Source organism: Phaethon aethereus (genome assembly GCF_964289735.1).
Source record: "Phaethon aethereus genome assembly, chromosome: 5".
Taxonomy (NCBI): Eukaryota; Metazoa; Chordata; class Aves; order Phaethontiformes; family Phaethontidae; genus Phaethon; species Phaethon aethereus.
Window position 1 is genome coordinate 60,358,426 of NC_138579.1, and position 12,365 is coordinate 60,370,790.

General features: G+C 43.1%; 1 protein-coding gene across 1 annotated transcript; it reads right to left on the reverse strand.

Moving 5' to 3' along the window:
• Positions 1 to 401: 401 nt before the first annotated feature.
• Positions 402 to 11,607, reverse strand: EIF4G2 (eukaryotic translation initiation factor 4 gamma 2; the record flags this gene model as incomplete). The annotated part of the gene is made up of 22 exons (XM_082001112.1): positions 402 to 467; positions 766 to 887; positions 1,035 to 1,246; positions 1,718 to 1,922; positions 2,167 to 2,425; positions 2,738 to 2,953; positions 3,037 to 3,141; positions 3,386 to 3,511; positions 4,283 to 4,396; positions 4,831 to 4,991; positions 5,078 to 5,219; positions 5,441 to 5,539; positions 5,624 to 5,707; positions 6,303 to 6,413; positions 6,856 to 7,007; positions 7,091 to 7,157; positions 7,250 to 7,381; positions 8,042 to 8,144; positions 8,535 to 8,660; positions 9,094 to 9,159; positions 9,316 to 9,380; positions 11,461 to 11,607. The coding sequence occupies 22 exons, from the start codon at positions 11,605 to 11,607 to the stop codon at positions 402 to 404; spliced, it is 2,880 nt and encodes a 959-aa protein (XP_081857238.1).
• Between the last annotated feature and the right edge of the window lie 758 nt (positions 11,608 to 12,365).

Below are 12,365 nucleotides of genomic sequence, written 5' to 3' on the forward strand. Positions count from 1 at the left end.
GGATAATCAAATATTGCAACAACTCAAGTATTACACTGAGCAAAGTGCATTTCTACAGTATTCAGTGTTGCTATTCAGTTTTCTAACTTAAAAACAGCCTATGATAACTGGCAGCAAAGAAGACCCTTGCAACAGACCGCTTCTGCTCGAGAACTTATGATGTAATTATTGCATGCTGCTAATACACTGTTACCTAAACATTAAAGATATTCTAAAATATTTTTATTGTAGACTATTAAGACATACTACAAAAACCTTTTGCAAAAGATGTCCTATTGACGTACTTCTGCTTTAAATATTGTGAAACATTACGGCGGAATGAATTTTCGCAGTGGTTAGGTCAAATGCAGTTACATCATAGCAACAGTATGTTTGCACAATTTAAGGCTTTGGCTGGTTCTTTAGTCAGCTTCTTCTTCAGATTCTTCTTCTTCAGCAGTTTCCAGCCAGGTTAGCCACTGGTTTACCTGCAGTTACATAAAACTGGTTTAAGGCAGCAGGAATTACTTCCCCGCTATGTACTCTGTTGAACACTGCTTCCCCCCGCCAACTCATTTTAAAAATCTTTCAGCCATACTTGCACTGTATGTAGGTCTCTAGTAAAAAGGATTTAGTCCATCTTGCCGCACTACTCCTTAATGAAATACTCCAGTTAAGTTTCTAGACATTAAGAAGTCTTCAACACTGTTTGAAAGCGTTCTCAAACATTCTAGTGCAGCAGAGATCACAAAATACAAGTCTGTACTCTAATATCAGCAAATTTACCTGGAATAAAGCTTTGCCTTTCCCTGGAAACTCTTGAGTAATATCTTCTTTCCATGCCAAGAAAGCTTCTTCTTCAATGATCTCCATATCGTAGAAATGAACAAAGAAGCGCAGTAACATGCCTATAGGAATAAATTCAAACATCGTTAGCTTTATAACCTTCTGAACAGCTTACTTGACTCTAAGGGTGTAGTGACAAGCCTGAAAGCCATACACAAACACACAAGCAGACACAAGTTAAATTTTGGGTAAGATCTTGACGTACGTACCTTTTGGAAAGTTATTGTTGTAGCAGTGCACCTGGAGCGCATATAGAGCGCTCACCTGCAGATCAACATGGTCATGGAGGAACTTCTGCATTACTGGCTTGAAGGAAAGAAGCAGTTGTTTTTCCTGCTCTAGCTGCTCTTTAGATGGAGCAGATGAAGAATCCGATTCGTCACTAGGTGGGTTTACTCCACTTGAAATATACTGCAAGAAACTGGACAAAAAAAGTTCTGTAAACTGCTAAGCAGGTAGATTTCACGTCCTAAAACAGTGAAACAAGTACTCTCAAGCCCCATTTGCTAACAATTACTAAAAATACCCCTCCTGCTTTTATCAGTAATTAGGTGCATGCAGAGTGCATTAGTGTTGCAGTTGACTGTGCACCACAAAAATCCTAGTTTTGCTTCTGTTATGGCTGTGAAACATTTTAGAAAAACAATACATAGGTCTAGGCTCTTCCTTCCGAAGCAACAGCAAGGCTTCACACGGACCCAAGCCTGGAAACTTGCTGCTATTCTCTAATGCAGTGGGTGTTGAATACAGGGGAGGGTCTACTCAGTAAAATTTATCTCCCAGAATACTGTACGTTTCTGCAGAGAGCTAGATGTCAGCCTTACAAGGAGTTAGTGACCTACTGGTAGTTTAACAAAACAAGTGCTTCAACTACACCAAGACAGCATCTCACCTGGTCATCAATATATTCACAAATCCCTTATCTACATGAAGTTTGGGTGAAATGTTATCTTTAATCCACTTATAGATGGCTTGAGGGGATGGATCCGATTTTATTTGCTTTAGCAGTTCCTTCTCCAGTTTCAGAAGTGGGAACAAGAAGCTAAGCCCCTTCCCTTCTAAGATCTCCAGCATGCGGTCCTTGTTCTGGTCAATTTCTGACAAGTAAAATAAGGAAGACGTAGTTAAGTGCTGGTGCCAAATAAAACCCATCATCAGTGGTTCATGGGTCTAACCACCTCTCAAGAAACACCATTCTTAACAATCATGACAGTTGACTGTATCAAAATAACCCTATATGTTATTTTACTCTAGTATAAAAGAATAAAGGAAAAAACATCTTGCATACGCTAACATGAGATGCAGTAATGTGATAAGATAAAAGCATGTGGTAACTCTTACCTGGTAACATTTTCTGCATATTCACTTTGCTTTGTTGGAACAATTCTGTTAGCCATTCACGATCTTGTAACTTAGCTAACTGCTGAAGGCAGAGCAGGAAGAGAGGGAAATGGGTGCCACTTTCCAGTGGTTGAGCCAGTTCGGAAATGCTCACCAGCTCCGAAATAATGGCACGGGCTGCAAACTGTGCTAAGTAGGATTTCACCAACGGAATATCCACCTCCAGTTTGGGGCACTGGTCCAATACATTCAGGAACGCCTAAGAAACAGTAAACACACAACTTCTAATTCCAAAGTGCTTTTCTTCTCACGCACAGTAATACTCTCACTAGATAGGAGCCTCATGTTTCTTTTCTGCATTGACTCACTTGCCAAGAGGTTCCCCGCTTCCAGTTCCCACAATCTTGTACCTACATTTCCTCCTTTCATCAGTTCTTACGCCCCTCACAGCTTCTTTTATTTTTACCTCCTCAGATCAACAGGACTTCAAAGAAATTTGCACACTGCCTTTACACAAGCTAAACATGAACAGCCAATTAACAAGGGCTGTGAGCCTATCAGATTGCAGTACCTGCATGAAGTTGTCACTTGTGGCTATCCCCTCCTGCTTGAGCAAGCTAATCAAAGTACTTGCTTTCTCTTTGTCTTCATCTGATCTATCCAGGGATTGAATAATTACTTTGCTCAACATCTCAGGAATAAAGTGTTTTGGAGCTCTCATTTCCCTCACAGTATTGACAGCATCATTAGCATTTCCGTTGTTCAGATACTCAGTCACAACTGCTTCCTAGAGGAAAAAAAAAGTACAGTTAAACAAACATTCATTTTCAAAGAGCATATACAAGGCTTCAAGAAGCACTACTAACTTACAGTTTGTTTAAGTAGCTCTTCTTTAGAAGGAGGTGGTTTCTTCGTGGTCTTTGCAGGCTTTTCCTGTATAAGTGGTGGATTTGTTTTAAGACCAAGTTGAGGAGGCTGAAAGGGATACCGGAATTTGTTATTTTGCAGTACATCCACCTATGTTTACGTCAAGTTTAAGAAAACTACGTATGTACAGAGGCGGATGAAAGTCAAATTATGTTTTTGTATGTTCTTTTTTTATATCCTGCTCTATGCAATGAAAGACCTTTCTCCCTTCTCATACTAGAAAATGGTCTAAGTTTTACATGCATGAAGAAATTCATTATAGCCAGCAATATACAGTAGTTTTTGTATTTACCTGTCCCAAAGGTGGTGTCTGAGTGCGTGGTGGCTGGGCACTGGGAGGAATCATAGTTATCTGGGGCTGAAGCTTTGGCACTTGGTTTTTATTCATTAGAAAAGACTGAGCAGGTCTCAGGCTAATCTGTAAACAGGTAAGTCAGAAAAAAACCTCAAACTGTTTCAAGTATTCTGACCAATATACAGCCATGGACTCACACCAACTCATCCCACTGAAGCATGACTTTCATTTCTACAATGTTAACACTCAAATACAGATTCAGCCACATGTGTACTAAAATCCCCCCAAAATCACAACTTGATGAATCACAGCTTGCTGCAAGTTACTGGTATTTAGTTCCATTGATATCAAATCTGGAATTGCTCCTTTTAGATGCAGTATGTTAGAGACCGAAGATACTTAGCATGTTTGCTGTTGTATTTTACAGCCTAGAACTCTACCAATTGCTCAGAAATCAGGATATGGGTCTGGTTAACACTCGAAAACAAAGCAGTTTACTTTGCGTATGAAATTTTGCCTATTAGCCAGCTCTAAAATAAATAAATTTAGCCTGGTCCAGCACTTCAGGGTTGCTAAAGTTTAAGTTCAGGATTTTCTGAGGTTTTCATTAAATGTATTATTATCAATATGATGCATGGGAACTGATGTCAGAGTAGTGCTCTTGGGGAGGTGTGGGGGAAGGAAGGGACACCCCAAGAAATTGCCCTCATATCTCAGTCTTGCTCATAGGACGCTGGATACCCTAAGGAAAGTGAGGGGTGAGGTGAAAGAGGAAGGGACAAAGAAGGAGGAGGAGGAAAGAGTTCCAGCATTAGTCCTCATAATAACGCGTCTTGCTATAATCATTGGGCAATATTTAGAATAGGCTTTAAGTAATGTAGGCATGTAATGTACCTCATCTGCATTAAGCTGTCCTTTCTTAGAAAACCGAGGTGGCATATCCTTCGACTGTCCTTGTTGCTGGGATAAGAGTCCCTGATTCTGGTTATGGTAGAGTTGGCTTTGCCCCTATTTCAGAAAGGGAGATATAGAGAAAGAAGTGCAGATGATGGAGTGGCGTACATCATATGGTAAGTAGTACCAGAGGGACCAGAGGAACAAAGATTCTACTTGCCAGGAAGGGAGAAAGAAGGAGCTGGGGGGTGGTGGGAGAGTAGCCCTGTTTTTAGGGATAGAGGCTATCTTATTTAAAACACACCATTCTGACCCACCAAAGCCACATGCACCTTTTCTTGCAGTAAAAAAAAAAAGTGTATTCCTTGCCTCTCTTGCACAATTTAAAAAGTGGTTTAGAATTTTTGCATCAGCTGAGCGTCAGTTCTTATCAGAATCAAATCTTGAGGTAGTCTTTCAACATAAGCAGACTATAATCCATAACATACGCATCTGTAGAAGAGCTTCTAAACATGCTGAAGTCACCCTGTGAACAACATTCTCCTTACCTGACTTTTCAGAAAAGATTTGCCTAGTTCTCCAAACTGGGATTGAGCAGAAGGCATGAGGTGACCCCCATGGCCATTGAAAAGTTGGTTTGAACGATGGCGTCCCATGGTGGGTGAAAATCTATCCTGAATAACCCCTGGACCAGTACCAATTCCGCTACCTGTGTTAAGGAGACAAAAAACAATTTTAGTTCTTGTTCAATACAGTACAGCTGCAGTCATCACATCAGCCTTCATTTCAGTGTACCTGGCATTTGTCCAAACATATCAGCAAGCCCTCCGAGTGGGTCCCTGTCAAGTTTCATCCTGGGTGGCATGAAGGGTCCCTCCAGAAAGAAGTCGCTTCTCATCCCTTGAGACATAGGAGCAGGAATAAAAACTCCCAGATCCTTTAAAACAGGAATTATAATTTTCATCACTTTGGAGTAACAGTCCCCAAGAAAGCCAAGTTTTTAGCCTAGAACTATGGAAGTCTATCGGATTTTAACCCTTAGCTCCTTACTGTCATACTCTGCTGCAAGAACTATTCATAAGTGCACAGCACAAGTTTTGTGGATTCACTTCAACACTTGTGCTTGCTTTTGCTTAAGACTTCACATGCAAGACTTACTTTTACTGCATCTTGACGGATTTGATTGATAGTCTTTGGTCCATTGTCAAGAAAAGCTTTGCGAGGAACCCAGTTGTGTTCTCTCAACTCCACAGTATCCTTGAAACATGATGAATTATTAGGAAAGGATTCAAGACAACTTTGCAAGAAAAAGGGAAGCAGTAAGGCATTTTATCATCATACCTGCAGCAGGAAACGAATCCTTGCTGGCAATTCCTTACTTGACATCAAGGAGCGCATACGGGCAAAGTACTGATCCATTAAGGACTGGGGGAACAAAAGCAATGTTACAAGTGAGGGCTAATTCTATCAAGGTCTTAAGTACTTTCAGGGAAGGTGACCACATTCAAAACATGTAAGATCAAACAATGCAACAGACTGCCCTTTCCTGCTGTCTCAGTGCCCCTGGATGGCAGCAGAGCTTAAGGAAAGCTAATGCATCAATATATCTGAGTCAAAGATGAAAGCTTGCCAAAACTCTCATTACTGTAACACTGTTTTGAGCTTACATTCAGAACTCACAAGTTAAAGAGTCCAGAAATACATCTCACATCACCTAGCTGTGTTCAGAATAGTTTCTCACCGCATCTTTTCAAGCAGTATTTAGAGAAACAATATTCTTACTTTTGCAACTCCTAATGACCCTAACTGCATTCTGGAAAGACATTTAAAACCGTTTCAGAGATTGGATCTTTTTGCTATGAAGAGGTTTGATGCAGGAGCAATAGCTGGCACTCTTGCTCTCAATGTCAGACCTCTGTTTTGTACTTTTAAGTAGAGCACGGAATACACAAGACTTAGGCAATTAAAAGTCTTAGCCACAGAACTTAACTAGTTAAATGACTGGCTAGTATGCACATACCTTGGCTTTTGCATGGTCTAATCTAGGTCCCACTGTCCTCATTATCTGACAGAGGCACTCCAAATCCTCCCCCATATCTTTGAGTTGGACTCTCTTCTTCTTTTCCAAAAGCTGAAATATTAAAGGGGAAATTAGGCATGTCAACATATTATAAATTACAGTGTCTAGTGAGTGACAACTTTGTACACAAGAACATGCTGAAACATTTCATCCTGTTCTGAAGACAAATGGTCTTGAAAATTAGTTTAAGAATTGCTAATTGAAGTACTGAGTACTCATAAGTTCATGTACTTTGAAGTACCTCTGGTACTTCTGTCTAGGCCAAACTAGATCTTCACTCGGAGACAATTCCCATAGCTTTGAACAAAGCCAATTTTGCTTTCTAATCACCCCTAAAGACTGTTTATTTCAAACAGTGGGGAGGTAGAGAACTGATAAGAAACATTTTTGTACTATTTTATGCTCCAAGATTCCCAAAGCAACTTAAACATTTACATTTTTTAGTTTAGAAGTTCTATTTTGCTCTTAGCCCTGACCCAATCTGAATACTCACTGTTTTGATGCACTTATGAAGGATAGATTCATGAATAAGATCAAGCTTGCCAAGTTCTCCAATGAATTTGATGTTCCCCAGCATCTTGATCTTGGCAATGGCTCTCTGTTCCTCCTCCTCGGGGAGGAGGGGACCATCATGCTTATCATAGACTGGAAAACAAAGAAGCCTGTTTAATACGGCTGTGGAAAGAGAAGGTAAATAAACTCTGTACTGAAGTGGTTTTGAAGCTTACTATCAACATTTCTGGTTCGGTTTTCAAATTCATCTTGAAGTTTAGATATTAGGAGGCGTCTGAATGTCTAAGAAAAGAAAACAAAAAAACAATTAAGCTAATCAGTGCAATTATACATGCTAGCAAAATTTTTCATTCCAGATTGAGAGATATACTCACTGTGCTTTGCTTCTGTCCTGGATGACTCTCTGCTGATGGGCCATCAAAGTTGGGTGCATCTTCTGCCAGTCGCAGACATAGTTGAGCATACAGCGAGCTATACTTGGGCTCTTCAAGGGCTTTGTCTACGATCTAAATAAATTTATTTCATGTAAGGCAGCATGTAGTAGGATGCAAGAAGTTAGTAAACTGTGTTGCAAGACACAATGGAACATTACCACTCTAATCTGATCTATAACATCCAGCTGTTTTTTGCTATTTCATACAGAAATAATGGAATGTGCTTTAACTCTAGTCTTAATGCTGAAGCAAAGAAAAAAAACCTACTCTATGCTACCAAAGAGCTTCTACGATCCTAGCCAACAAATGGGACAAAAAAAAGTTGTCATCAGAACACTGAAGTTAGTATCACCAATCTGATCTCAAATGAAGTGGCATGACAGTTAAATCACTGTACCGAGACGTCACCTGCAGTAGCTTTTCCAAGACCATTAGGCTTGTCCATCAGGAGAACAGGGGCAGGGGGATTCCTAGCTAGCATCTTAAGAGATTAAAAAAAAACGAAGAAAGCCCCATCCCATTAAGTGACTCTTGAGACTTCCAAAACAGAAAGTTACCAGCATTAAGTCTATTTCCTTCTCAGTATATACTTTTTACACAAAAAACAGGAACGGTATTTCTGTATGTTTGGATTAGCAACCACCACATTACTTCTTTACCCCTTAAAAACAGCTACCTATTTATTTTTAACATGCAAGAAAACTCTAGTTACAAGAAAAGCAGACAGCTTACCAGCAGTATGACCCCTTTTAGGATGAGCTTAGATTCTACACCCACATTGAGGAGCTCAAGGCATAGCTTGTCAAACTTTTCAGGAGTAAGCTTATTTAGTATGCTAAGGAGGAACAAACAAAAACAAAAGAACAGATTACATATCTTGTAAGCATGCTACAAGTAATTTTAGACCCAAGTTTACCTTTACTTCTCAAGTCTATTAAAAATTTAAAATGCAATTTTCATTCAACCATTTTTGAGACATCTTCAGAATGTCAAATATTATTATGGAAAAGACTAAACCTCTTAAGAATTACTTGTCAAGGGTTTGCTGCTGCTGGCCTATCAGTTTCTGCCTCATGCTCTCCAAAGCAATGAGCTCTCATCTGTCCCCCCCACAACTCAGGACCTGCATGTCTTCCTTACCTCAACCCCATTTATTGCAGATATATGTTGCTGAAGAAAAGACTAAAGTACGGAAAAAAACCAAAACCTCTTACAAAGTACTTACCCTCTTACTTTCCTGAAGATTGCATCATGTCGTTCTTTGTCATTTGCGGAGTCGTCATCTCGTCTAGTGCTTCGTGAAGGAATCCATTTCTGAGCGTTTTGCCCTGGGGTTTTCCCCAGGAACTCGCTTTAAAAATTTTTAAGAATATGATTGTTAAACAGAAAGAAACAATTTCAAGAACTGGCCTTTTAGCCTTCCAGTGTTGCCTTACTCAGGCTAATTCTGTTACTAGCTTTGCTAAGAGTACCCATTTACCCCTAACCAATAATGCCACATCTGTCACATAGTAAAGTATTCACTCAACAGTAATCACGAGAGGCACACAAAAACCCCTTCCTCTAAACTTGTGAAGTGAAATGCATTAAAAAGTCTGTGCACCTCTTATCACTGTAGCATGATGCACACTCTCAACAGATTATATGCTATCCTGCTGCCAACTGGAGGACATTAACAAGTTATGAGCTCAGTACAAGCTTCAAGACACTATTTTCAACTCAGTATCTACCGACAAGCATTCTTCCTTTAAAATCACACCAAATCTAGGAACAAGACAACATACCTGTTGCTGGCAGTCTTGGGATAGTGCTGAGGTGCACCCCTACCACCTCCTCCGCCTGAAGAAGCACTGTTAGAAACAACCATGTAATCTTGTGTAAGTTCAAAATCCCAATGCTTTCCATCAGATCAGTTTTGGTATAAACATGAAACAAATTTAAATTCTCCTCCAAGGAGAGTCTCTACTGCCAAGTGGTCAAACAACAACAAAAAAAACCACTAGTACCTGAAACGAGAAGCACCCCCTTCTGCAATCGCACTCTCCACTTTGGCGGCTTGACAACGAAGAATCTTCAAAAGAATAAAATTAAATTGACGGGGTGGGGAAAAACAAAACCTAGAAAGACAAATCAAGTGTTCATATTATAGTTGTTTTACTAGCAACCATAGTATCTAAATTACAGTAAAAGTACAAACGGATGTTACAGAAAGGGGAACTCCCAAACACTAAACTTCATAGAAGTTAAGAAAACTTATTTATACCATCCTCGGGACACTCACAGAAAGGCCAATTTCATAATCATCATAGCTATCTTTTCCAATGGAGGTGAAGTAGGAGAAGTAAAGGAGTCATGGACTGAGATCGTGTCAACCCCCCAAGAGCACTTGCAGGGGAAAAAAAAAAGTTTTTTTTCTGCTAGTACAACATAATTAAATGAATCCTTTCTTGAGATGCTTTACACTCTATCATTTATTATAGCAAGACAAATTTGTCAAGTTTCTAAGTAAGAAGTACCAAATGACAAAATGCACATTTAATACAGAAAAAGGGACGTATTCTACATCCAAGTCCAAACCGCCCATTAAGCTACTAAATCATGAAAAAAATTTCACTGCACTGCTCATACAGCAGAAAGATAACCAGGGGATAGAAACGCCTGGGGAACACGTAAAAAACCTACAGGCACTTTGAGGCTCCATCCGCTTCGAGGTTATTATAGTATCGAGCGCACAGTCGCCGCCTCGGAAAGCCTACCTGAGAAACGCTCAGCAGAAAGCACCTCTCCCCATTAAGGCGGCGGCCGCCGTTACCGCCGCGCCCCGGCAGCCCTCCGCGCCCCGCCACCGGCCGCTCGCCGAGACGGAACAACCAGCGCGGGCACGAGGAACGGCTCCCAACATGGCTGCCGCCGAACAAAAGGGCTCCGGGAGCGGGAAGGGCGCCCCCCGCAGGCGGCAGGCGCTACGCTGCCGCATGGAGCTGGCGACTCCGGTCTCACCGAGCCGCCTCCCCTTCCCCCACCGGGCGCCGCCCGTTTCCAGGCCGAGGCGCCGCCAGGAGCCCGGCTGGCTCTTTGTTCTCTGCCAGGAAGGTGAGCGGGCTCCGCTCCTTCGCCGCTGGCGGAAAACGGCGCCCTCCACTCGCGGCACCCGCCCCGGTCCTGCCTGAAAGGGAGGAAGCAGCCGGTATCCCTCCGCACCACCACCACCGCTCCAGCAGCGCCTTCGCTTTAACTCGCCGCCCAAGCCCGAACAGGAAACACGGGCGAGGTTGCTGCCAACAGAGGCGGCTTCTCCGAGTTCGCTCTCCCTTGCACGAAGTGCAGAGATAGGAGTAAATAAACGGGGGTAGGGGAATCCTCTTGCCACGGAGTTTTGAGAACAAACTGCCACCTCCACCAAAGCGGATCCTCAACGACCCTAAGACTGCAGCTACGTGTACCGAGGCTACTGTCCCCCTCGAAAGGGCAAACCTCTCGGGGATCCGAAGCACGCAGACACCGCTGCTAAACACAAGGATCCTGCAGCCGATTTGATCCCTCGAAATGCAGAGCTACGAGCCGGCACTATCCGACTCCATCTCCCTCGCTGCAGATATACGGTTCTAACCTCAAACGCTTCTGCTCAGCTTCCCTTCTGCACCTAGCAGGGGCTGCCGATCTCCTCTATCCCTTCGCTTAACATGTGCGCTAATCCGAAAGCAGGCAGAACTGGCCATCGACTCGAGCCGCCATTTTGTGCAGAAGAGAACGAGAAGAAGCCGAGGAGAAAATGGCGGCCACTCCGGGCAGCCGCCATTTTAAGCGGCGACTTGCAGCGGTACCCGTTCCCTCCCGGCCCCAGATCACTCTCCCGCCACTCCCGCGTTTCTCACCTTCCCTAAGGCCTTGTCAGCTTCCCCGGGTCCCGGCGGCTACCAAGGGCAGGGGAAAAGGCAAGAGAAGGGGGGGGAGGGGAAGGGAGCCGGGGACCGGGGCTGGGGAGGGGAAGGGGGGAGCGCGCGAGTCAGGGCGAGTCTCCGAGTCACCACAGCAGGAGCAGCAACGGCCCAACACTTCCCTCCACCACCTCCATAGAGAGCCGACTCGCTGCCGCGTCTAAAGCGCACCGAGGCAGCCCCACTAACTTTATTACCCTTCACGCAACCTACCCCACCTCCCTCCAGCAGCCGCCAATCGACGCGAAGGGCTCCGCCTATCTTGCCAATCACAACCGAGAAAGGGGGTGGCCTTAACGTCGAAGTGGGCGGAGGAGGGAAGAAGTTTGGTTGAACTGTGCCATCGCCGCAGTGCAGCATCCGTATTCGCGAAAGCTGTTACGCCACATGGTTGGCGGTAGGGCCTAGGAGGAAAAGGAAATTTGCGCGAGTGGCGTACCCCGTTAATGGCGGCAGGTTGGCTGCCTCTTTCCGTCGGTGTTTGCTCCTGTGCTTCAGCCATCACAGAGCCCCAGTTCTAGAGGCCTAGAGTGTGAGTTATAGTTGATTCTGTCACGTTCCTAGAAGGATAGTTTAATGTATATGTATATATTAAATACTTTATTTTGGGTTGGGTTTTTTATTTAATAGATTTATTTAAGCCTAGGTTTCCGTTCAGTCAGACCAGATTTCAGATTTGTTTGAGGTAAAAAATTAGCTGATTATAGACTGTGGTCCTGAGCTTGCAATCAGATCCAAAGGAGGAAACTTGCCATTTGAGCTCCAAGAGCCTGTTTACAGATCAGATTTCAGGTTTGCTTTCTGTGTTTGGAAACTATTTCTGTCTCTGCATGTGCTTTTAGCTATTAACTGTCCTGTCCGTGGCAGGGCGTCCTGCAGGCAACCCATGGACATCCAGGATTCTTGAGAGACATTTTTATATATTTATCATGCTGCGCACACAGCTGTTCGGGTTTTCTTGCTCCTGCTTAGTTAACCAAAACAAAGATGGCCAGGCTTTTAGCTGCAGGTAGAAGTTTGAGTCACGGGGGACTTACAGAGACTTACCAGTTTGAGTTTTATCCTTAACACTCATGTCGCAGCCCCAGCTTATCGCTGAGGTAAGTCCTGGACTTGCC